At 64.3% G+C, this 24,444-nt stretch overlaps 1 protein-coding gene across 2 annotated transcripts; it reads left to right on the top strand.

The window, feature by feature from the left end:
• The first annotated feature begins 476 nt into the window (after positions 1–476).
• On the top strand, positions 477–24,263 carry L1CAM (L1 cell adhesion molecule). 2 transcript variants are annotated; one of them, XM_055338983.1, is made up of 27 exons: positions 477–565; positions 10,130–10,320; positions 13,493–13,598; positions 13,804–14,006; positions 14,955–15,077; positions 15,182–15,352; positions 15,576–15,687; positions 15,803–15,987; positions 16,133–16,264; positions 16,398–16,541; positions 17,069–17,180; positions 17,296–17,462; positions 17,571–17,727; positions 17,898–18,022; positions 18,130–18,240; positions 18,493–18,690; positions 18,883–18,953; positions 19,131–19,353; positions 19,811–19,926; positions 20,157–20,358; positions 20,449–20,571; positions 20,679–20,852; positions 20,931–21,050; positions 21,131–21,283; positions 21,804–21,938; positions 22,245–22,317; positions 22,915–24,263. In XM_055338983.1, the coding sequence occupies exons 2-27, from the start codon at positions 10,245–10,247 to the stop codon at positions 23,144–23,146; spliced, it is 3,744 nt and encodes a 1,247-aa protein (XP_055194958.1). In that variant the 5' UTR covers positions 477–565; positions 10,130–10,244; the 3' UTR covers positions 23,147–24,263. The 2 variants fall into 2 exon arrangements, with proteins under 2 accessions (XP_055194958.1, XP_055194959.1); XM_055338984.1 differs by lacking the exon at positions 22,915–24,263 and adding an exon at positions 22,422–22,452.
• The last annotated feature ends 181 nt before the right edge of the window (positions 24,264–24,444 follow it).

Here is a 24,444-nt window from a genome sequence, read left to right as displayed (position 1 = left end):
CAAACACCCCGCGACCAGGGCGCGGCCGGGGACTGCGTTGCGTGGAGGCGCCCACCGCTCGCCACCGCCCTCGAGGGCCGGGGGAGGCCCGGGGGAGGCCCGGGGGATGTCTCCCCACCGCCCAGCCCCGCGCCCCGGGGGCACCCCAGGCCCGCGATTGCTGCCCGGAGCCAAGACTGCGGCGCGGGCGCTCCCGGGCCAGGGACTCCGGGGCAGCGGGCGCAGGTCCGGGGGGACCTGGCGGCGGGGGTCGCACCGAGCTCCCGCGGGGGGCCACAGGCGAGTCCCGGGTCGCGCGCGGCTCAGCAGCCGGGGTCCGCTGCCGGGGTCCGCGGGGACGAGGGGCGAGGGCGCGGCGGGGCGGGGCGGGCGGCGGGGGAGGTGATCTCACTCCCTCCTCCCCCGCCTCCCCTGCGCTCCCCTCCCCCTTCCCGGCGCGCACGCCCGCCCCGCCCCGCCGCCGCTGCCGCCGCAGCATCGGCATCGCAGACGCGCTCGGGCAGCGGGTCCGAGGCCGGCGTGCGCGGAGGCTGGGCGGGCGGCCCGAGCGGCAGCCGCAGCGCAGGTAAGCGGGCCAGGCCTGCCCTCGCGCCCCGGCTGCGGCTGCGACGCCCCCGGCCCCCCGCTCGGCCCAGCCCGGGGTGGCTGCCCGCAGTTGCGGGCGGGGTGGCCGGAGCCCCACCCAGGCCGGGCACTGGGCTCCGGGCCCCGCGGACGGGAGCCGGGCGGGGGAAGGAGACCGGGGGCCCGAGCCCGACAGGTGAGGGGTACCTGGGCGACGCCCAGAAGGCCGACCGGGAGAGGGACGCCACGCGGGGAGCCAGGCAGGGCCTGTGCAGGCAGGTGGGGGCTGAAGTTGGCACGTCCCTGCGGGTGTGCGCGGGGGTGAGGAAGGGAGCGCGGTGGGACCGGTGACCCCCCCATCGGCCAACGTGGGGTGTGGCCCTGGGCGTGGCTGCCCCTCTTCCCCAGTCCGGGGCTCCGTTGGGCTGAGGATCCCGCCGCCGGCGTCGTGGGGGTGGCCCGGGCCGCCCGGGCCGTGGGGGAGGGGTGGGGACGGGGCTGGGCGCTGCCCGGCCCTCCGCCCCAAGGCAGGGTGGAGGGGGAAGGGGGGCTTTGTTCTCCTCCTCCTCCGTTCCAAACCCCGGCCCGGACTCCCCGGGGCTCCCCCGCACGCCTGCTCCGGGACCGGGGTCCCCTGCGGAGGCGCAGGGTGTGTCTGGAGCCTTAATTCCTGAAAGGCTCTCGTGGCCAAGAAAGGGTGCGCTGCGTGAGGTCAGCCTGGGCGCCCGTGGGTGTGCGGCAGTGCACAGGGGTGCAGAAGGTGGGTCGGTGGAGGCGAGGCAGGGAGGGTCTCAGTGGCTCCGGGCCAGGCTGCGGGAGGCGAGCTGCCCAGGGCGCTGTCCCTGCCCGCGCGCTCCTTCCCGGGGCCGACCCCGAGCCGGTCTCCGTGCGTTCCCGCCGGGAGGGGCCTGTAATTCTGCTTTCCCCCTCCTCAGGGCAGACTTTTGGGATCTCTTGGTTGGCAAGGGTTGCACAGAGCACCTAGTACAACCTGCTGCCCCCTACAGGGATCTGGAGCCCCGCTCATCCCTGCCGGTCTTAGGAGGCAGCCCCGGGGCCATCTGCCAGCCCCGAGGAGTTGGAGGCCTGACACCCCCTCCAAGTAGGTGCCCCGCTTCCAGTTAACTCCACCCAACGGGCAGGGGCTTCTGGGCAGCCCAGTGTCATCTCTGCTGACTCACGTGGCCCTGACAGTGAATAAGCCAGTCAGCCTTTCTTCTCATGAACGGCTGCCCAGCATCATCTTTCTTGTCCCTTATGGGGCGGCTGGGGCACAGCCCTGTCTGGGGCCTCTCACTCCTGACCAGCCCCTTGCTGCAGGTGGTGGCACTCAGTCTGGCCCAGCCTCCCTCCTGGCACCGCACCCGTGCAGCACCCACACGTGCACCCACGGGCTCCCCAGCCTTCAGGGGCTCTCGGCTAGCTGTGGCCACAAGGCAAGTTGGGGTCCGGGCTGAGACCCGGAAGGTCCTCCGGCTCCTCGTCCTTTCTCTTTGCTGCATTCTGGTCTCCCCCTTTCCCTTCATACCTGTGTCTGCGTGGTACCCTTCAAATATACGGAAAAGAACAAAAGAAATTAAGGATTGCTGGCGATCTGATCGCCGCTCAGCACACGCCAGCCTCAGTCTCCCCGGTTTGCTACCGCCCCGCTCCCCAGAGGCTCCTCCCCCAGTGCCCAGCCTCCAGCCCCCCCTGCAGAGCCCCGAGTGGGTGCACAGCGCCCCGAGGCGGCCGGCTCCCCTTTCTGCACACCGATGAGCCCCTCCCTGCCCAGGAGCTCCGGCCGGCGCGGGCAGCCCTCGGCTGGGCAGCTGCTCACTGCCAGGCGCCCACTTGGGCCGGGCTCCGCGCTACCGATGGGAAAGCCGGGCACAGACCACGCCGACACCGTCTTTGTCCTCAGAGGGAATGAATTGGTTTTCTTTTTTCCTTTGTGACTCTGAAGGGAAGAGGGAGGCAAGGAGTGACGGAGGGCCCGGTCCGAGGTCTCCTCCGGCGGGTGGGGCGTGGGCTCCTCTCCTAGTGGCCTCGTCCTGCGGCCGTGGAGGGTGGCTTCCATGGCACGCACTTGGGCAGAACCGGCTGGGGAGCATGGACGGGGCAACCCACGTGCCATACCCGCCATTCCCCAGCCCAGTGACTTGGGCCCCCGGACCCTTCCCTGCTTGGTCTCAGCCCTCTTGGCTGCACAGGAGGGCGCAGACTCGCCCATCTCCAAGGTTCCTTCCGAGGCAGCCTCTGTGCCACTCTAAATGGCCGCAGCTGTAAGAACGTCTCGGGGCGCTCTTGCGGCCAGCGAGGGGTGCGTGGCCTCGCTGAGAGGCCCAGCCAGGCCATGCCAGTCGTGGCCCACCGTGCCAGGCCAGCTGTCAGGAGAGCCAGGGCAAAGGTGACAGAGGTGACAGTAGCTTTTCCTGGATCCCCTTCTTGAGCAAAAGATTAAACAGTTCTGGGGCGAGGGGGATGGGTTTGTAGGGTTGTCCTGGGCTTGGCCTGGAGGCGGTAGGGGAGAATGGAGTAGAGACGGGGGTCCTGTGCAGAAGTGGGCCAAGACGGGGCATCTCGGCCAGCCACCCTGCTCTGCAGGCTCCCCTCTGCAAGTGTGAGGTGGGGAGATGACAAGCCGAGTGCAGTCCCAGGGGCCCCGCCCCAGCCTGTGATTCAGACAATGGGGCACGCAGGGGGTCTGATCCTTCCCTTTAGGGTCCCAAGCAGGCGGCTGCCTTTCCCTGCCTGCTCCTCCTGCGAGCTTTGGGTCCCTGGGTGGGGCCCCCGCCGGGATGGGCCTTCAGCAAGCCCTGCCCTCCAGTCTTTCACCCTCGGGCTTGCTCCGACCCGACCAGGCCCATCCTGAACGCCTCCCTTCTGCTTCCCCTGCCCCCCCTTGCTCTCTCTAGGCCAGCCACCCAGCTCTAATGCGCTCCCCCCACCAAGGTATCGCCTTTCTCCCCGCTCAGTTGAGTTTCGCCGAGGGGAGTGCACTACTTCTCTCCTCCCCTCCCCCTGCCTCTGCCTGCCCCACCCCTCCCCGCTGGTGCCCTGGGCTCCATCTCTGTCTCTTAGCTTCCCCTTTTGTCTATCTCCTCTCTCCGCTCCTCCCCTGCCCCACTTGCAGTCGCCCTGAGCTTGGCCCCAGCTCTGAGCCTCGGCCCGGGGAGACAGCGCTGCAGTCCCCAGCACTCCTCCAGTGGGCTCCAGGCCTTTGGGTTGGGCCCAGACCGCCTGTAGGGGCCTCATCTGACCTGGACGGTGGGCAGGAGGCGCCTGCTGGCCACCGGCCAGAGGACTGGGGGATAGGCAGTTAGCAAGGCCAGTCTGCCTTCCCCCCACATATCAACAGGATCTTTGTGGCTCCTGAAGGCTATGGTGTGTTGGGGGGGTCCCTCTGCAGGGGAAGGGTCTAGACCCCTGGCCTTTCTGGAAGCTTTTCTTTGTCCAATGCCCCAGCACGCCGGGCCTCAGGAGCTTGCCCGGGCCCCTTCATGTTCTCCCCAGGTCAGGAAACCTCCGAGGGAGCGCCCAGCCGCTGTCCCGCCTCTCACCAGCCCATGCCAACCTCTGGCCCTAAACCCGCCAGGGATGGCTTTGTCAGCCTTGGATTGGGTGGAGCAGGAGGGGACAGCGGCCTGGGCTTTGTGCGTTCAGCCAAGGGTGCCTTGTGAGCCTGTCCATCTTGATGTCACTCTGCCCGAGGAGCTGGACGGGAGAAGATGCATCCCAGGAGCCCCTCCCTCAGCTCGCCAGTCCAGAGCATTCGGAGCCGGGCCGATTGGGAGGGCGCAGCCAGGCTGGACGTTTGCATGGGGGTGGTGTTGGGCCTGGGTGTGTGCGTAGCTTCCAGTAGTCCTCTTTGCATGTGTGGGGATCGTATATCTGGTTGCACGTGTGCATCTGTGTGTGTTCGTGAGGGAGCATGGGCACACGCGTTCTTCTGGGCCCGAATGGGTCCCCTCAGATGCCCCATGGGCCTGTGCTGGGAAGGGGCGGGGCGGATGGCGGTGGCAGCAGAGGCTGGCATGCCTCGACACACATGATATGGGGCTTCCCGTTGTGGAGGGGGGCGCCCTCTGACCCCTCCCCCGGCCTCCTGCGTTCATGCCTTAGGAATGCTGAGGCCCTGGAGACAACAGAGGCTTCATTGTCCACCCCAGGCTTCCTGTGCCCCCTCTGCTCTTTAGCCCTTTGGGAGCGGGGAGCCCTGAGGGGCTGGAGGGGCCTGACAGTCTCTGAGCCATTTTTAGGCACCCCCTCCCCGCCTCCTCCCTGCTCCTTGGGCCAGGTGTCCCAGGACTGGCAGATCTGAGCAGCAGCCTGGGGCTCCTTGCCTCGCCTCTTTACCTGGCACCTTCCCTGCACCGCTGCCCGCTCTGCTGCCTTCTCGTCCCTCGGGTTCCACAGGCCGGCCCTGCCAGCCCACAGCAGTGGCACGTACGCCGGGCCCCTAGCAGGGCCCCCAAAGCCCCCTCTAGTGGCAGGTTCACTTCTCAGGTGTGTGGGGGGCTATTCTGGTCTCGTTCTTAGCCTGCTTGCCAGAGCTGAAGAGAAGGCTTGTGGGGGGAGGCAAAGGGGGGCAGCTTTTAGGCCGCGGGCATCAGTTTCCCCAACTGCACATGGGAAACTTGGCTGTAGCCCTGGCATTCTTGGAGTCTGGGAGGCTGGAGTCTTGGCCCCTGCTCCACTGGGCCTCAGTTTCCCCTTCTGCACGGCTGTCCCCAGGCCTAACAGGGAAAGGAATGTGCCTTCTCTTGGATGGCGTCCTCAGAGGAGGGGGTCGTGTAAATCCCAGGGCCTAGCCATGGGATGGTTTCTGCTCTGTGCTGAGGCGTGATATGGGTCACATCCTACTTCCACGTGGCCTCCTCCCAAGATTTCCCTCCCTGCCCCCCGCATTTGCCTGCCATCTGCCTAGCAAATAAGCCCTTCCCTAGGGGGCAGGACGGCTTGGAGGCTCAGAGGCCATCCTCGTCCAGGCCCCCTGGGAACACAAGCAGGTACACTTGTTGGGATGCCCAGTGCCTGAGAGGTGAGCTGACCCCCCCCCCCGCCCCTGCCAGTGGTGTTTGGTGGCTCTGGGAACCTCCACCCTCTCTCGAAGCTCAGCCCTGGCGACCATGACCTTTCTCTGAGCCTCAGTTTTGTCATCTGTAAAATTGGGATCAGGATAGCACCTCCTTCCCCGGGGGGATTTGAAGGATTAATTGCGTGACGTATGTAAAAGTGCGTAGAAGAGTCCCTGGCGTGTGGTAAGTGGTATACGCGAATTTATTTAATAAAATAGGGCACCTGACTGAGACACACGTGAGGGGGTGGAGGAAACCTGTCCTGGCCGCGGCCCTGAGCTCCCCCCCCACTGGAGACTGTCTCTTTTCCCTGCTCTCCCTTGAAGGGTTAACCTCTGTCCCACCCCTTCCTCATCCTTTAAGGAGAATGGTCCTTACAGGTGAGCTGCTGTTGCCTTGGAGACTGCAGCCTTGAGGGGGCTGAGGGCTCACTCTGGGGAGCGCCTTGGGGAGGGGCGAGGCAGGGGGGACCACAAGGACAAGGTGGCGATCCTTTAAGACTCCCAGGCCCCCAGGTACGTGTGGGGGCGCCCACTCAGCAGCCTCCTTTATGTATTATCTAAATAAGCCATTAGGCTGTGGCAGGCAGCCTTTCCTCTCGGCTGCCAGTGGAGGGAGTTGGGCTCCATCTCCATGGAAACCCGCCAGCCACAGCCTGGGGGGGAGGGCGAGGAGGAGCCTTAAAGGAACACGGTGTACAGGGTGCAGGTGACACCCACGCCCTCTCGCACACGCCCACAGGCTCCCAGGCCCCCCCGCAGCCCTGCTCAGGAGCCGGCGCAGGGACCATCCCGTCCCTGCACGCAGCCGTTCCCCAGGCCCAGGCTGCGCGGACCCGGTGCGCGCTCTCGGAGCATCTCATGCATCTGGCACCCTGAGCCCCCAGCCCTGCCCCTGCTCGGGCCTTGTGGCCTGGGGACACTGCCCGTCTCAGCAGACCCTGGGCTGGAGGGCCCTCTCGCCACGTGTCCCTGGAGCAGGTGCATTTTTATCATATGGAAGGGGCAGAGAGGACGGGACAGTCAGAGAGGACAGGAGGCCCGAGGAGAGGACTCCCCAGGGGACCGACCGAGGGCCAGGATCCAGTCAGGGTGTGGCAAGGGGCGGAGCTCCCGTGGAGTCCGGAGCTCCGCGGGCTCCAGTGGACCGCAGTCTGCCTCGGTGCCTGCCGCGCCCTTTCTTCCTGCCTGCACAGGGGGGCCCGGGGGAGGGGTTCCCGGCTGGACCCCCTCCTGAGCAGCCTGCCTTTGTGCGTCCCCCCTGCCCAGGGTGCAGGCGTGCAGGCAGACAGTCGCCGTTGGGCCTGCGCGGGCACTCTGCCCTGGCAGAAATCTTGGAAGGACCCCACTGGGATCCTCTGAGTGCTTCTCCCTCCCTACTGCGGGGGTCCCCGCCTCCTCTGGGACTCACTCATCTTGCCCACGACTGTCTCCCAGCCCCAGTGCCACAAGTGGCCAGGGACCTGCTGCTCTGTCTGTTGTCATGGGCTTTGTCTCTGTGGCCCTGGCTCAGCAGCATCTCTGCCATTTGTCTGTCCGTCCAGCCCGAACTACAAGCCCATGAAGCCCCCGTCCTCAGGCCCATCTCCCTCCTCGTCCTCTGTCCCTTGCCTGGCACACACCCCAAGGCACAGGGATGCCCAAGGAGGCAGCACTCGGCCCCATGCACATGCGCACACACACCACTCACCCTTCTTGGTCTTTGGACCATTTCCCATCCGGGCTCTCTGCAGCCGTCTCTCACCCTTTGTACCCCCTTTTCTCCCCCCCCCACCCCTTCCCCAGGGCCAGTCTCTGTTGCTGGATTTCTCCATCTTGGCTACTGTGGTGGTGGTCCAGCATCCTTTGTCTCCCATTCCCTGTCCTCCCTCCCCCAGCCCCACTTCTCAGCCTCTCCTGCTCCCTCCTGCCTCTTTCTCACCCTGTCTGTCACCCTTCAGTCTTCCCCAGCCCGGCCCCACCCCTCGCAGACACGGCCTTGGCTCCATCTGTACACCAGCTTGTGGAACACTCTCTTTGCCTCCGTGCCCCTGGAGGTGCTGATGGGGGTTGGGGGCCCTGCTGAGCTGACAACCTGAGCTGCTTGCTCCGTAATTGCCTGAGGAATGATGAGAGATCAGAGATCCAGCAGCAGTGGGTGTGGAGGAGGCAACCCCCTCCCAGCTGTCAGGGGCCTCAACCTTCTGGCTCCCGCCTGTCTGCGTGCCCAGGCCAGTGGCAAGCCGGATGGCAAATGCCAGGAGACTGTGGCGCGTTGGGACGGGGCGGAGCATGGTGACCAGGGGCTCGGAAGTATTGTATTGATCCTGCATATGCACCCACAGTATGTATGCCAAGCCCCATTCTGGGAGCCTGGATTTTGAGGACAAAGAGGAGCCACAGTGATCGTCATTCCTGCGAAGGGAACACTCAGGTCTCCTCCAAGCAGGAAGGCCCTTCTTTGAGCTTCCCTTCCCTGGTTTCTCTCCCCTCCCCCTCCTCAGACTAGAGTGCTCAGAGCTCCCAAGGTTGTTGTTTGATCCCCTGCCCTCTGATCTGAGTCTCCTACTGTTTCCTACAGGCCTTGAAGTGGAGGCCGAGGCTGCCTGGGGCCCACCCTGCTTGTACTGGCTTTGTGGGGGAAGGTGGGGGCAGAACAGGTCTGCTGTTGCTCCACCCTCTGGGCCCCAGCTCAGTTCTTGCAAGTTGGGAATGGGCCATGTGTTCACCACTCCCTGCCCTCCCAAGTCATTCTCTTGGCCTTCAGCCCATCCATGTTGGCCTATCCTGGTGCTTCTCCTCCTGGCCCTCCAGCTCTGGATGTGGGAGAGCTCCAAGCTGACTGCTCTTCACCACCATCCATCTTCCCTACCTACTCCCTAGGCAGGGACCCTTATTGGGTCACCTTACACAAGACCAATTCATGGCTCCTGGTTGCTCCTGACCGAGTCTAGATGCCTTAGCATGGCATTCCAGGCCTGCCTACCTGCTTCTTAAGGTGTTTGCTGGGCACAATGAAGCTGTCCAATATGGTCTTGGGGAGGGCATCCGGACCCCAGCTCCAGCCTCAAGCTCTCTTGACAGACCAGAGACCAGCAACCTACTTTTACAACCCTCTTGCACTTTCTCTGTTTATCTCTTTCTCACACCACTTCCTGTTTGGAGTCAGAGTCAGCTGTGTGCTTGGGAGTGTGTTTCCTCTTCTAGTCGTTAGCAGAGAAATCCCCCTTCCCTGGGCCTCCAGTCTTGGGGCTTCTTGCATACAGGTGGATGTGGGTGTGGTGGTGTCCTTGGGCTTGGGTGGACGTATCTTGCAGCTGAGCCCTGAAAACTCAGAAAAAGACCTGGGCCTGCCAGACACTTGGGAGGTTATAGAAACACTGACCCAGAGCTCCCCTGATCCCCGCCCTGACCCTGGCTTGCAGCATCTGGAAGGAGAGAAGCCACAGTCACTTTTCTTGTCCCCCAGGGGCCTGAGGGACAGAGAGGTGCTTTTCTTTCTTTTTTTTTTTTGAGAGGTGCTTTTTTAAAAGATTTTATTTATTTATTCATGAGAGAGACACACAGAGAGAGAGAGAGAGGCAGAGACACAGGCAGAGGGAGAAGCAGGCTCCATGCAAGGAGCCTAATGTGGGACTTGATCCCGGATCTCCAGGATCATGCCCTGGGCTGAAGGTGGTGCTAAACCTCTTGAGCTACCCAGGCTGCCCCTGAGAGGTGTTTTCCTACTTCTCTTTGTCCTGCCAGTTCTTGACGTCAGGCTTCCTTCCCCCTTCTTTCATTTCCTCAAACTGCTCTGTGAAATGCCACCTTCCTGGGCTCCTTTCTTCCCTTCCTTGTCCCCGCTTCCCAAGATCCCACTGCCCCCCACCAGCTTTTTAGCCCTGAACAGCACCCAGAGATCAGTTGGCTCTGAAACCCACAGCAACAGGACCGAGAAGAGTTCTCTACTTACATGTGCAACTGCGCTTGTGTGCACACACAGAGATGGCAAACGTGAGGGTTCATCCCTCCACACATGACAAGACACACACATGCTCCTGTGTGCACACACAGCTATCTAGACGCATGCATTGATTCTCCCACATACCCACTCGTGAGTGCACTACCTCTCGGAGAAGACATACACAAATGTGCTCCTACACACACACACACACACAGCTGCATAAATACACATGTGCGTATTTGGCTACGTGCCCATCCACATCCACACTCATGCAGAGTGGCCTGTGGCATGCCCAGGGGAGCTGATGGGGGCAACAAGTTGATGCTGGAGAGGCAGCTGTTGCGGAAGGCACAGACAGGAGAAAGGGAATGGAAGAGCACCTGGAGGCCTAGCCAGCCCTAAGACTCTTCTAGGTTTCTCCCTCCAAAGTGCGGGGGAGGGAGAGGTGGGGGAACCGGCCAGCTGGGGGCGGGGCGGGGGGCGGGGCCAGGAGCCCGGGCTCGCCCAGATGTTAGTCACTAAAGTCGTCCGTTCTCTCCTCTCTCCTCCCCCACCTTTCCTTTCCCTCTTCCCTCTTCCAGCGCCCCCACCCCCGGTTCCCGCCCCAAGCCGCCCACCGGCCCCCTTCTCTCCGGCCGGAGCCTGAGCCGAGCCCGGCCGGCTGTGCCGTGCCCAGCCGCCGGCGCCGCCGGGAAGATGGCCGTGTCGCTGCGGTACTTGTGGCCTCTCCTTCTCTGCAGCCCCTGCCTGCTCATCCAGATCCCTGACGAATGTGAGTAGCTCGAGGGAGCCTTCACACCTCCTTTCGCCGCCGCGCTGGCCTCCTCGTTATCATCTGCCTCCTCGCCTCTGCTGGCTCCCACTTTCCTGGGCACGGACTGGGCGCATGGTCCCCGGGCCCCCGAAGAGGGGGGCGGCGGGCGCGCGGCGCGTCAGCACCACGGACAGGGGACGGGCGGTTTCAGGACCACGGACAGCGGGCTCGGCGCGCCCGGGCCCGCCCTCCCCCACCCGGCGCCGGGGTGGGGGCGGCCGGAGGTGGGGGGCGCCCCGGGTCCCCGCTGGCTTGTGAAAAGGCCTGCATTCAAGTTTCGCCCTCCTGACGCGGGTAATCCCGTCTCGGGCCTTCGGTAGCCCTGTCTGTGAACGGAGATGGGACAAAACTCCGTACAAAGGCCCAGCCACTTTCTGGATCCTTAGGATTCGGTGGGGCCGAAGGGTGGGACTGCTGGAACCCTTCATTTGTGGAGTGTGTAAGTGGGTAAGTGTGTGGAGGTTGCGGAGTATGGCTGGAAGCTTGTGACAAAACATGAGTGCGTGTGCTTGTGAGTCGCACAGACTGTGTATTTTGTGTGTGTGGACGTGGGTGGTTGTGATTGACTAAATGTGGATTTTCTTGAGTGTGACTTCGATTTCCTATATGCGTAAGTTTGTGAGTCGCTATAACTGTTACTTATTGTACTTACTGGTCAGGTGTGTGAAGGTCTGCAGGTATTTGTTAGCATTTGATCATAGTGGCTGCATGTGACTTGGGGCCATGTGAGTACCCGTTTGCGTGTGGGGTGTGTGTTACTGTGGTGATGTTTATCCTGAGCCTGCTCCTTGGTAGTTCGAGTCCTTTCTCCCTCACCTTGCCACCTTTGTCTCTTGAGTCTGGACCTGGAGCAGGCCAGTGTCACCGAGAGATGAGCTGGGGGCTGGCAGTGGGGAGGACTGTCTGTCTGTGCCAGGAATGGGACAGGGGCCGAGGGAGGTGGGCTTGGAAGGTGCCTGGCTTTGGGGGAAGGCAACCGAGGGTGTGGAGGAGGTGGAGAGGGAGCAACGGGACAAAGAGTGGGGATGTCCCCTTCCATACGCACATGGAAATCCACGAAGTCATGCCTATGCAGACTCCCGTTACAGATGCACGCAGATGCATGTGTGGGTAGACACAGACAAGCCACCTGTATCCAACCAGGCACAGATGTACAGAAGGAGCAGAGACCCTCAGAGGATGCATAGGCGGCATACACACACACACACACACACACACACACACAGAGTCACACACAGGCGAGGGGTTTAGACACAAAGGAGCAGAGCCATCCACACAGACGGAGGCAGGTGTGCAATACTGAATGCAAGCACCCGCGCACACAGCCTTCAGATGTACTGTGGCAAGACACACCCATGTACAAACACGCTGGGAGGCAAACATACCACATGCAGTACACCCAGGAGCACTCACTTGTCTGCCTGGAGTCACACTTTTGCACACTCACACACATGTACTCGTCCTCCTTCCCCTCTGTCTCCTCTTGGTTGCTTTTCAGGCCTGACTCTGGGCACCAGTCTGGCCTGCCCTGCTACCTTGCCGCAGGCTGGGCCATCTGGCCTGGTGTGTCTGCGTGTGCAGGGCAGGGAGGAGTGAGGAGAGAGAAGGAGGCTGCCCTGGGCACTGGCCAGCGCTTGTGACTGACCCCACTGCAATATGATGGGTGGCCTGGTGCCTCCCTGTTGGAATCTGTCCTCCAGCTAGAGCTGTCTCCCTCCCTGCCCCTCCAGGCCCTTTTGTCTCTTTTCCTGCTTCCTCCACCCAGGCGATTTCCCCCATCCCGTTACCCATCCCAGTCACTATCTCTTGCTCTTGGGCTGCCTGCACTGGCCCCTCCCCAGCTCAGGGCTCCAGCTGCAGTGTCCCCAGGAAGCCGCCTCCTCTCTCCTGGGGGCCCTTAGTGGAGGTCACTCTGCAGAGACAAAGCGCACAAGTGCCTCCCGGCCTCCTCTCCCGTCCTCACAGCCGCCCCGGCCCGGCCGAGTCCTGGGGCAGGGGGGCAGCAGCTCTGGCCTCCGCACCGGGGAGCTCAGTGGCAGGCAGGCGGGGAGGAAGGAAGGGGAGAAAGGGGGCTGGCGTCAGCCCTGCGGGCGACGGAAAGTCGGAAAGTCGGAGGCAGCCGGGCCTTTGGGAGGCTTCGGGGGGAGGGGCAGCCGGCTGGGAGGGCTGGGCCTGGGTAATTGAAAACACTGAGCTGTGCTAATTGGATTAGGAGGGAAGTGGGCTGCAGCAGGAGAGGGAGCCCTGCATGCTGGGCTGCCTGCCCCCCCCAAGCACCCTAGGTGGAAGGGGGGTCAGTTCCGAAGGCCTTGCGGGGTGGGGTGTGGGGGGGATTCAAGGGCCGGTCCAAAGGGCAACCTCATAAGAGGCACAGGTGTCTCCAGTCTTGGCTCCCTGTGGGCATTACCCACCGGGAGACCAGCCATCAGGCTGCGGCCAGTCCTCTGGGCCTCCGCCCGCCACAGCTCCAGCCTGGCATGGAGCCCCCACGTTGGGGGGGTCCCTCCCTCCCCGTCCGCAGGGGGCCTGCGGGGGGCTCAGGCCCCCTGGGGCCTAGTGTCAGCATTTCTCTCCGCTCTCTCCCTTGCTGCCTGGATTTCTTAGATGAAGGATACCGCGGTAAGTTGGGGCCGGGTGGGTGGGAGTGCTTCGCAGAAGGCCAGGGAAAGAGGGGTGCAGCGGGCCCCCTCTCCCCGTGAGCCCTGTGCCCTGCGCGGTCGCCTGTCGTTTCTGGCTCTTGGCTCCCTGTCCGGGCTCCCTGACCCGTGGGCCATCTTTGCTCTGTCTCCGCCCTGGCCGGGGTTTTCTTGCTCCCTCTCCTGTCCTCTGCTCCCCTCTCTCCCTGTGACTCCCCGCTTTCTGTCTCTGGCTTCGTCTCTCTCTCTCAGGTGTCTCTCCTTGTACTTCTTGCTCCTGGTTCTCCCTGTTGCGTCTCTCTCTACCTGTGCACCGTGTCCCCATCTCTCCCTCTGTTCGAGGCCCAGCCTGGTTCTTCGCACACAAACACCCCCCTTAGCCTCGGGGCCTCTAGGGGTTTCAAGCCCTGCTTCCCTCGCGGTGGGACAGGGGTCGCGGCCGTGAAGCCAGCCAGACACCATCCTTACCACGTGTCTGCCTATCCTGTCCCCAGTGATGGAGCCACCTGTCATCACGGAACAGTCCCCACGGCGCCTGGTCGTCTTCCCCACAGATGATATCAGCCTCAAGTGTGAGGCCAGTGGCAAACCGGAAGTGCAGTGAGTGACCTTCACCTTCTGAGCCCCGGCGTTGGCTGCTGAGCTCGGCTTCTAGTGCTCATGCCCCCCCGGGCCACCAACTTCTGCGCCCAGGCGTCCCCCAGCCCCGCGCTCTCACTCATCACCCTTGGTCCTTGCCCTGGCCTGTTCCAGCCCCGTCCTGGGGTCCAGCGCCTTGGGCCTCTGAGCCCTTTTCTGCCCGCAGGTTCCGCTGGACTCGGGATGGCGTCCACTTCAAACCCAAGGAAGAACTGGGTGTGACCGTGCACCAGGCGCCACATTCTGGCTCCTTCACCATCACGGGCAACAACAGCAACTTTGCCCAGAGGTTCCAGGGCACCTACCGCTGCTTTGCCAGCAATAAGCTGGGCACGGCCATGTCCCATGAGATCCAGCTCATGGCCGAGGGTGCGAGGCGCTGCAGGGGCCTGGGAGGGCCCGGGACACATGAGAGGGTCCCCGACAGGTCTCAGGGAGCCCTGCACCCCCAGCTGGTGGCTGAGTGTGGCGGGGAGACCGGGTGCCCTGCCAGCTGCGGCCACCTTCCTCCTTTGCTCCCCAGTGGTGGCCCCCTCCCGTGCTTTGTCCCTTTCTCCACTGTCTTCCTGGTCACCTCTAGCTCCCCTTCCGTCGCCGCTTCTTCCTCTGGCCTTTGCCCCGTCTTGGCCTCGGGGGCCTCGTCCCTCCCTGTGTCTGTCTGAGTCACTGCCTGGGCTTGGCCTCCCATCCCCTCTGCGCCTCTGCAGTCCCGTCTCCTCCACGTCTCCGGTCATGTCTCCCCCATCACTCCGTGGCCTCTTTCCTCCGCTCTCCCTCCTCCCTGCTGCCCCGTCTCCACCTCCAGCCTGGCCCTCCTTCTCCCTCCTCGCCGCTCTGCAGCTCTGTCTTTATCTGCGCGGCGCTCTCCCTGGGGTTTTCCCTCTGCATCCCATCCTCCCTGAGCTTTCTGCCTCCCGAGCATGCTCCTCTCTCCTCTCCACCCCTCTGGTTACCTTGGGAACTGTTGCCATGGTTTCCGTGTCAGGATGATGGAAGGGTCTGTGACTCCCACATCCTTCCCCGGCTCCCCTCCCCCATCACCGCACCACAGCCTCCCCACCCCCCGCCCATGCTAGGCCTCTGGGTGGGAGCTGAGAATTGTGAAGGGTTAACCCTTCGCAGCCATCTGGTCCCCTGCCCAGCCTCTGCTCTGCACGCAGCCGGCCTCAGCCTTGAGCCCAGAAGGCCCCCCCAGAGCGTCTGCCTCCGGATGCGGGGACTCCCTCAGCAGCTCTCCCTCCGCCTCTCCCCGGGCCCCGCCCCGCCCCGCCCCGGAGGAGAGTTGGGACCCAGTGCCAGCTTCCCTGTCCCTTCTAGGTGCCCCCAAGTGGCCGAAGGAGACGGTGAAACCCGTGGAGGTGGAGGAAGGGGAGTCGGTCATTTTGCCTTGCCACCCACCACCCAGCGCCGAGCCGCTGCGCATCTACTGGATGAATAGCAGTGGGTGCCCGCCAGGGGCCGCCGACGGGGCGGAGGTGTCAGGGGGTAGACCTTCCCGGATGGAGCCTGACCCTCGCCTCCTTGCCCCCCCGCCCACCCCACAGAGATCTTGCACATCAAACAGGATGAGCGGGTGACAATGGGCCAGAACGGCAATCTCTACTTCGCCAACGTGCTCACCTCGGACAACCACTCAGACTACATCTGCCATGCCCACTTTCCTGGCACCCGGACCATCATCCAGAAGGAACCCATTGACCTCCGGGTCAAGGCCAGTGAGTCCCAAAGACTCATGCACCTCCCCCCTTCTCTCTGATCCTCAGGCACCATCCACCCCAAAGATCAAATGACCTCAGTCTTCCTCCCAGGCCAGATGGGGCCCTCCCTTGAGCAGAGAAGGGGACACAGGCCCCAGGGCCTCGCAGGGGAGTCCCCTGCTTGGTAACTTCGAGGGTGAGAGAGCGTGGGCCACACCACCCACTCCCTTTCTCCCCGCAGCCAACAGCATGATCGACAGGAAGCCTCGCCTGCTCTTCCCCACCAACTCCAGCAGCCACCTGGTAGCCCTGCAGGGGCAGCCACTGGTCCTGGAGTGCATCGCCGAGGGCTTGTGAGTCGGGGTGCCCCGGGTGGGGGGGGGCAGACCCTGGGGCCGGTGTCACGGGACCGGGCTGAGCAGCCTTGTGCTCTCCCGCCTGGCCTTCCTCCACGTCGGCCCCCCGCAGCCCCACACCCAGCATCAAGTGGCTGCGCCCCAGTGGCCCCATGCCAGCGGACCGAGTCACCTACCAGAACCACAACAAGACCCTGCAGCTGCTGAACGTGGCAGAGGAGGACGATGGCGAGTACCGGTGCCTGGCCGAGAACTCCCTGGGCAGCGACCGGCACACCTACTACGTCACGGTGGAGGGTACGCTGCCTCCGCTGGGTGGCACGGGCTCCCGGAGTGGCCTCGGGGGACAGCCATCCGCGACACCCACTGTCCCGGGGCTGGGTGGGCGCAGGGGCTGGGGCTGGGGGACTGCTGGCTCAGGGCAGCGCTCCTGCCCCCGCAGCTGCCCCCTACTGGCTGCACAAGCCCCAGAGCCATCTGTACGGCCCCGGAGAGACTGCCCGCCTGGACTGCCAAGTGCAGGGGAGGCCCCAACCCGAGGTCACCTGGAGGATCAACGGGATTCCTGTGGAAGGTGACTGTGGCCCCAGGCAGGGGCAGGGACTACAGGAGCCCCGGGGGGCGGGGGGGGGCACGGCGAGGAGGGGCCTCAGCGTGCCTCACTGCTCTGCCCTGCCCCCCCCCCCGGCCACCCGCTGCCCCTGCAGAGCTGGCCAAGGACCAGAAGTACCGGATCCAGCGTGGGGCCCTGATCCTGAGCAACGTGCAGCCCAGCGACACGATGGTGACGCAGTGCGAGGCCCGCAACCGGCACGGGCTCCTGCTGGCCAATGCCTACATCTATGTCGTTCGTGAGTAACCCGTCTGTCTGTCTGTCCGTCCTGCAGCCCACCCGGCGAGGCCACCGGACTTACTCAGCGCGGGCTGCTTTGTCTACTGTGGCTGCCTCTCGCCACACCGGGGCCCTTCGCCCCAAATCTCGCCCGCCTTCCTCAGCAGTGCAGGGTGGGGGGTGGGGGGTGCACACCATTTACAGATGAAAAGGTGGCTTCGGAGAGTGCTCTGGCCACCACATGGCCCTGAGCGGAGGCCCACCCTGGCCCAGATGTGCCGAGGCCGGCCTGGTGGCTCCTCTCCCGGAGATGGGCCGGGAGGGCCTTCAGGAACAGGTGGACGGTCACTGGGGCATCAAGTAATCGGGAAAACCTGGGCGCTTGGGGTGGGAGGCTATCTGAGGCATGTTGGAGGGCAGAGAGAAGCCAGACGGGCAGGGCTCTTGGGGACCCGAGGATGCCCGGAGCCCGCCTGGGAGAGGCTGGCCTGAGCCCTGCGCCTGGCCTGAGTCCTGCCCTGTCCTCTGTAACTGCTTCTCCCCCAGAACTTCCGGCCAAGATCCTGACCCCTGACAACGAGACGTACATGGCGGTCGAGGGCAGCACGGCCTATCTTCTGTGCAAGGCCTTTGGAGCTCCTGTGCCCAGTGTCCAGTGGTGAGTGACCCCTCCCCGAAAGGGGCACCTCTAAGCCATCCGGCCTCCCAGGGAGCTGGGGCGTGGGGCGACCAGCCGGATGGGGTCTGAGCCGGGCCTGCCCTGCCCACACTAGGCTCGACAAGGAAGGGAAGACCGTGCTACAGGATGAACGCTTCTTCCCCTACACCAACGGGACCCTGGGCATCCGGGACCTCCAGGCCAATGACACTGGCCACTACTTCTGCCAGGCTGCCAACGACCAGAACAACGTGACCATTGTGGCTAACCTGCAGGTCAAAGGTCAGGTGATACCCCCCCACACCATGTGATCGGCAACACCTCCAGGAGGGAGGGTTAAGGCCTCTGGAGGACACAGGAGTGACCCTCCCTTTCCATCATTGTCCTCAGATGCCACTCAGATCACACAGGGGCCACAGAGTGCAATCGAGAAAAAAGGCTCAAAAGTGACTTTCACGTGCCAGGCCTCCTTTGACCCTTCCTTGCAGCACAGCATCACCTGGCGAGGGGACGGTCGAAATCTCCAGGAGTTTGGGGACAGTGACAAGTGCGGGCCTGGTGGAAGGGGGCAGAGTGGGGAAAGCGGGATGTCCAGGCCTCCTGGCCTCATCCATGGGGGAGCACCCCTGCTTTGAGCAGGGACGGTCTGGCAAGAGAGGGAGGGGAGGGGAGGGGCGGGCAGCAGAACAAACGGGCAAGCATGCCCCCCCCCGGCAGGTACTTCATAGAGGACGGGCGCCTGGTCATCCACAGCGTGGACTACAGTGACCAGGGCAACTACAGCTGTGTGGCCGGCACCGAGCTGGACATGGTGGAGGGCAGGGCAGAGCTGCTGGTGGTGGGTGAGTCCCGGGACCAGTGGCACGGGGGGCACGGGGCCCTCTCAAGCTGGGGAGTGGGGTTCTCAGCCGGCATGTGGGCCGGGGAACCCACCCTCCGTGACCCTCAGGGAGCCCCGGGCCGGTGCCTCACCTGGAGCTGTCCGATCGCCACCTGCTGAAGCAGAGCCAGGTGCGCCTGTCCTGGAGACCCGCCGAGGACCACAACGCCCCCATCGAGAGTAAGAGGCCCGAGCACGGTGCCCCCCGCCTCCCTACGGCCGCCCCTGCTAGCCTTCCTCCTCCTGGGGCCTCCCTCCTCCCACGACCACGGCCCGGGACTGGCCACCTCACTGGGGCACGCGCCTGTGTTTGGGGCGCACAGTTCCTCGTGGGACTCTGGGAATGCCTTCCGCGGGGAGAGCCGGACTCATACCCCCATCGAGCCCTCCCCCACGTGCCACCCACCCAATCGCCGGTTCCCTTCTTGGCAGAGTATGACATTGAATTTGAAGACAAGGAGATGGCGCCTGAGAAATGGTACAGTTTGGGCAAGGTGCCCGGGAACCAGACCTCCACCACCCTCAAGCTGTCGCCCTACGTCCACTACACCTTTAGAGTGACGGCCATCAACAAATACGGCCCCGGGGAGCCCAGCCCAGCCTCTGAGACTGTGGTCACACCCGAGGCAGGTGAGCCACGTGGGGCACAAGGGGAAGAGATGTCTGAGCCCCTCTGCTTCTAGGCTCCCAGCGGGAGCTGGGAGGCAGGGTTCCCCCAGAGCTGCTGGCCCTTGACTTCCAGGCCATTCCTTCCTCCGTCCTTGGCCTTCACAGCCTCGGCAGGAGCCCACAGCTCTGATGTGTTAACACATTACTTTCCAGCCCCAGAGAAGAACCCTGTGGATGTGAAGGGGGAAGGGAACGAGACCAGCAACATGGTCATCACTTGGAAGGTGAGGGGCCCCGGGCCGAGCATGCCCCGGGACATCAGGCCAGGATCCAGGTGTTGGCTGCTCCCCGTGTCTGTGCTGGGGACCAGAGGATGACAGGACATGAGGCTGGGCTCGGGAGCGGGCCAGAGAGGGGGTGCTCCTGGCCAACCAGTTCTTCTTCTGCCCACCCCCCTCTAGCCGCTTAGGTGGATGGACTGGAATGCCCCCCAGGTTCAGTACCGCGTCCAATGGCGCCCTCAGGGGACACGGGGTGCCTGGCAGGAACAGATCGTGAGCGACCCCCTCCTGGTCGTGTCCAACACCTCCACCTTCGTGCCTTATGAGATCAAAGTCCAGGCCGTCAACAGCCAGGGCAAGGGCCCTGAGCCCCAGATTACCATCGGCTACTCTGGGGAAGATTGTGAGTATTGGGGTGGCCCACGGCCCTCCCTCCGCACCGGGGCTCTTGGTAGAGCACTTCCCAGGAGTCAGGACAGTTTCTTCTATAACCAAGTGCCCTCGTGAAAGTACAGAGGTTAAGCGTTGACACCCCGTGGTTATGTAGCGGGCAGCCGATGTGCCAACCGCGTCAGTGGGGATCCAGCCCAGGATCCCCCCTCAAGTCTGGTCGTCCGGCTCCTTTCCTTTCCTTGCACCTGGAACACTACCCCGTGCTAATTTTGATCGCCTGGCCGAGATCCTTTCTCCCTTGCAACCAATAAACCGTCTGTGAGGAGAGACCCTGACCCCACGCACATGCCCTGCTCATCAAACTGCCTGCCCCGCACACGGCATCCAAATCCATCTTCCTCCTGCGGGAGGGTTGTGGGCTGGTCTCCGGCTGCCGCAGGCCGACGTCTGTCACCGGCTGTTTCCAGACCCGCAGGCAAGCCCTGAGATGGAAGGCATCAAGATCCTCAATTCGAGCGCCGTGCTGGTCCGGTGGTGGCCTGTGGACCCAGCCCAGGTCAAGGGCCACCTCCGAGGATACAACGTAAGGAAGCGTTCAAGGCGTGGTGGTGGGGGATCCCCAAGGTGAGGTGTGAGGCCGCCAGGAGTAGCAGGATTTGGGGTGGGCCTGTGCAGCCTGTGAACTGCTCTCCCAGGAGTCCTCGGGGTGTGAGGAAGGGGTCCCCACGGAGGGCAATGGGAGGCCCGCACCGAGGTATGCAGTGCCGGACGCCTTCCGCCCCTGTGGAGTCTCCTGTCCCCCACCCCCCGCAGGTGACGTACTGGTGGGAGGGCAGTCAGAGGAGGCACAGCAAAAGGCATGTCCACAGAGGCCACGTGGTGGTGGCCGCCAACACCACCAGCGCCGTCCTGGGGGGCCTGAGGCCCTACAGCTCCTACCGTCTGGAGTTGCGGGCCTTCAATGGCCGAGGACTGGGGCCCGCCAGCGAGATGACCTTCAGCACCCCGGAGGGAGGTGAGCCGTGGGCCCCCCGCCCCTGTGCCCGCCCTCCCCCACTGCAGGGCAGGCCCGGGCAAGGCCCCCACCCGTGTTTGTGCCCCACAGTGCCGGGCCACCCTGAGGCGCTGCACCTGGAGTGCCAGTCGGATACCAGCCTGCTGCTGCACTGGCAGCCCCCGCTCAGCCACAACGGCGTGCTCACCGGCTACGTGCTCTCCTACCACCCCCGTACGTGGGTCGCGGGCCCCGACTCGAGCCCCCGCTGGCTTGACGGGTGCAGGGGAGCTGGGCGGGTGCGCAGAGCCCGAAGGCCCACTCCCCGCCTCTCCTCGCAGTGGATGACGGGGACAAGGAGCAGCTGTCCTTTGACCTTCCGGACCCCGAGCTGCGGACACACAACCTGACCAATCTGAGCCCCCACCTGCGCTACCGCTTCCAGCTGCAGGCCACCACCAAGGAGGGCCCCGGGGAGGCCATCGTGCGCGAGGGAGGCACCATGGCCTTGTCCGGTGAGCCATGGGGCCCGGGGCGGGGGGGGGGCGGCCCCGCGCAGCCTCGGGGTCCCACAACCTCTTCTCGCTCCCCAGGGACCCCGGATTTTGGCAACATCTCGGCCATGGCTGGCGAGAACTACAGCGTGGTCTCCTGGGTCCCCAAGGAGGGCCAGTGCAACTTCGGCTTCCAGATCTGGTTCAAAGCCCTGGGGGGTGAGCTCGCAGGGCCCCCGGGGGGGGGGCTGGGGCGCTGCACGGCCGCCTGCTTACCCCTGCCGCCCGCGCCCCCGCAGACGAGAAGATGGGCCCTCACCTGCCGCCGCAGTACGTCAGCTACAACCAGAGCTCCTACACGCAGTGGGACCTGCAGCCCGACACCGACTATGAGATCCATCTGCTCAAGGAGCGGGTGCTGCTGAAGATGGCCGTGAAGACCAACGGCACCGGTGAGGCTCCGGCAGCGCAGGCGGGACGGGCGCTGGGCCCCGGGCCGGAGCAGGCCCGGCCCTAAGTGGCCCCTATCGGATCCTTCCGTTCTAACTGCTTCCGGAGTAGTCATCTTCACCAAAGGTCCTGCCCCCCGCCACCCAGAGGGTCCCCCCAGGTGTCACTTTTTTTTTTTTTAAGATTTTATTTATTTATTCATGAGACAGAGGGAGAAGCAGGCAGAGACCCAGGCAGAGGGAGAAGCAGGCTCCATGCAGGGAGCCCGATGTGGGACTCGATCCCGGGTCCCCAGGATCACGCCCTGAGCCGAAGGTGGAGCCAAAATGCTGAGCCCCTCAGGGACCCCCCAGGTGTCCCTTTCAAGCCTGCTTCAGCCCCAGGTCATCGCGGCCACCCCCGGCCCGGCCCCGGCTGTCTGCGGGCTGGCCCTCCCCGCCCTGCCAGTCCCCAGGGCCAGAGGCCTGAGAGAGCGTGTGTCCCCGGCCCCCGCTCAGGGCCTTGCTCCCCGACCTCCCGCAGGCCGCGTGAGGCTCCCGCCCGCCGGCTTCGCCACGGAGGGCTGGTTCATCGGCTTCATCAGCGCCATCATTCTCTTGCTGCTCATCCTGCTCATCCTCTGCTTTATCAAGCGCAGCAAAGGGGGCAAATACTCAGGTAACCCCTGGCCTGGGGCTCGGGTGAGGGGGGTAGAGCTACAAGCCCTCCTGGGTCCCCCGCCTCTGGCAGGGTGGTGTGGGCGTGTGGGGGCGGGCGGGGCCCGATGGGGCTTCTGAGCCAGGCAGCAGCAGGTGGCACCGAGGCCCGCGCGGGGTGAGTGCTGTGCCTTGAAGGCTTCCGGGGCGCGGGGGGCACTCAGAGGACAGAGGGGGCGCCTCCCCCGTGTCTCCGAGCTGGGGATGGGGCCCAGTGTCCGGAGTCAGGCAGGGGTGGGAGACAAAGCCGGGCCTTCTGTGTCTCCAGTGAAGGATAAGGAGGACACCCAGGTGGACTCCGAGGCCCGGCCGATGAAGGACGAGACCTTCGGCGAGTACAGGTGAGCTGGGGGTGAGAGCACGTGCCGCCCGGCCGCCCCGCACCCCCTCGCTTTTATGTCTGACCCTGTCTCTCTCTCTTCCTTGTGCTGCTGGGTGTTGTCAGGTCCCTGGAGAGGTAAGACTGGGGTGGTGGGAAGATCCTGTCAGAGCCTGATGGCAGGGACCCTCCTGCGGGTGCCTGGGAGTGCCACTGGGCCCTGCTCGCCGGGGCTCGGGGCTCCCCCAGCCTTCTGGCCTGGCAGCGCCCTGTTTCAGGGAGAAGCCAGCATGCTCCACCTGGTCCCCACACTGACACCCCATTTCTGGGCCTGCCTATCATCTTCCCAGCTCCATGCTTCCGCGGGCTGGGCAAGGGGTGACAGCTGGACCGGGGCCCCTGTCTGGCTCACCTACAGGCTGAGCGCCCACTTGCTTCCTCACAGCCCCTGGGATCCTGGGGTGCGTGTCAGGGGGGAACTGGTTCCCCAATGCGTTCAGAGCTAATGAAAGGCAGGTGGAACCCGGGCCCCGGCCTCCTCCCTCCAGCCAGCACGCGCCAGCTCCCGCCGGGCTCCACCGGGCAGCCTCCCACTCCCTCCTGCCCTCTGCCCCCGCAGTGACAACGAGGAGAAGGCCTTTGGCAGCAGCCAGCCGTCCCTCAATGGGGACATCAAGCCCCTGGGCAGTGACGACAGCCTGGCCGACTACGGGGGCAGCGTGGACGTGCAGTTCAACGAGGACGGCTCCTTCATCGGCCAGTACAGCGGCAAGAAGGAGAAGGAGGCAGCAGGCGGCAACGACAGCTCAGGGGCCGCCTCCCCCATCAACCCTGCCGGGGCCCTAGAGTAGCGGCTCCAGGCAAGGCCAGGCAGGGCCAAGGCCAGGGCCGGGCTATGGGGGGTCCGAGGCTGAGACCTCCAAGCCCAGCACCTGCGCTCACCTTGGGACTGAGGCTCCGTCCATTCTCTCTACCAGGCCCGGGCCCCGGCCTCCGGCCCTGGGCCTGGGGGAGGCTTGAAGTTGGGGGCAGAGGAGAGGAACTCGCTGCCTCCAAACCCCTTCTGACTCCCTGGTCCCCACTTTATTGCCAAAACCCAGCTGCACCCCTTCTTGGGCACGCACTGCTTTGTTCCAGCTTGGGGGCCGATCGCCCACACAGGAGCCTTCGGGGGCCACCTCGTCAGCCTTTGAGCCGCGGTTGGGCCGAGAGGACGTAGGGGTGGCCGCTCCGCGGACGGCCCGGCCGGGACTGGGGACGGGACTGGGCGCCCCACTATCTGCTCCAGCCAGGTCGTGAGCTGGGCGAGCTGGCCGCGGCTGCAGAGGAGGCCATCTGGAGAGCCCAGGGTCCCCACCTGCCGGTGCCACGGTCGTCGGCACCTTGCCCCCCTGCGCCCCGCTCCACGGCCAGCTTCCAGGAGCTCCATACACACGCTGCCTTCGGTGCCCACCAGACAACATCCAAGTGGCCTCCGGCACCGCCAGGGGGTGGGGGGCAGGCACATCTCCCCGCTGCCCCGGCCACCGCCCGCAGCCCAGGACCCTCCAGCCGCCCCGCCCGGCCCGAGTAGTGCCCTCCCTCGCCTCCCTGCCCCTCAACCTCGGGAATGTAAATACACCGTGACTTTGAAAGTGTGTGCTCTTGCCTTTCCCCATATGCCGCTAGTGTGTAGGCAGATGTCTGAGTCTCTAGGTGGTTTCTAGGTTTTATAGCAATTAGCTTTGATGATCCCATCCTAGGAAAAATAAAAACAGACGTGGAAAAAAAAAAACAGAAAAAGGAAGAAGGAAAGATTGGTCTCCCAGCTCCGCTGCGCTCCTGCCTGGCAGCCAAGGTCTCCCTGTTTGCCTTTGCTTGGTCTGTTGATGAGCCCTTTACAAAAAACAAAAACAAAAAAAAAAAAAAAGAAATATATATATATGTACATAAATATCAGAATTATGACAGGCAAATAAAAACCTGCGAATGAAGAGGAACTGTGGTCGTTTTACTGAGCACCATCTCCCGGGCCGGGTCTCCCACCGGTGGGTGCTGGAGCCAAGGAGGGCAGCCCAAGACCCATTCGTGGCCTCTACCCTGGCCTCCGGGTCACCCGTGGGCACTCCCTGCCGTGGGGCAGACGCAGGAGCCTCTCTTCCCTGTGTAA

This window comes from Nyctereutes procyonoides, unplaced genomic scaffold (assembly GCF_905146905.1).
Source record: "Nyctereutes procyonoides isolate TBG_1078 unplaced genomic scaffold, NYPRO_anot_genome, whole genome shotgun sequence".
In the NCBI taxonomy this organism is placed as follows: Eukaryota; Metazoa; Chordata; class Mammalia; order Carnivora; family Canidae; genus Nyctereutes; species Nyctereutes procyonoides.
Note: the sequence above shows the minus strand (reverse complement) of the source record. Positions and strands in the feature narration are given on the sequence as shown.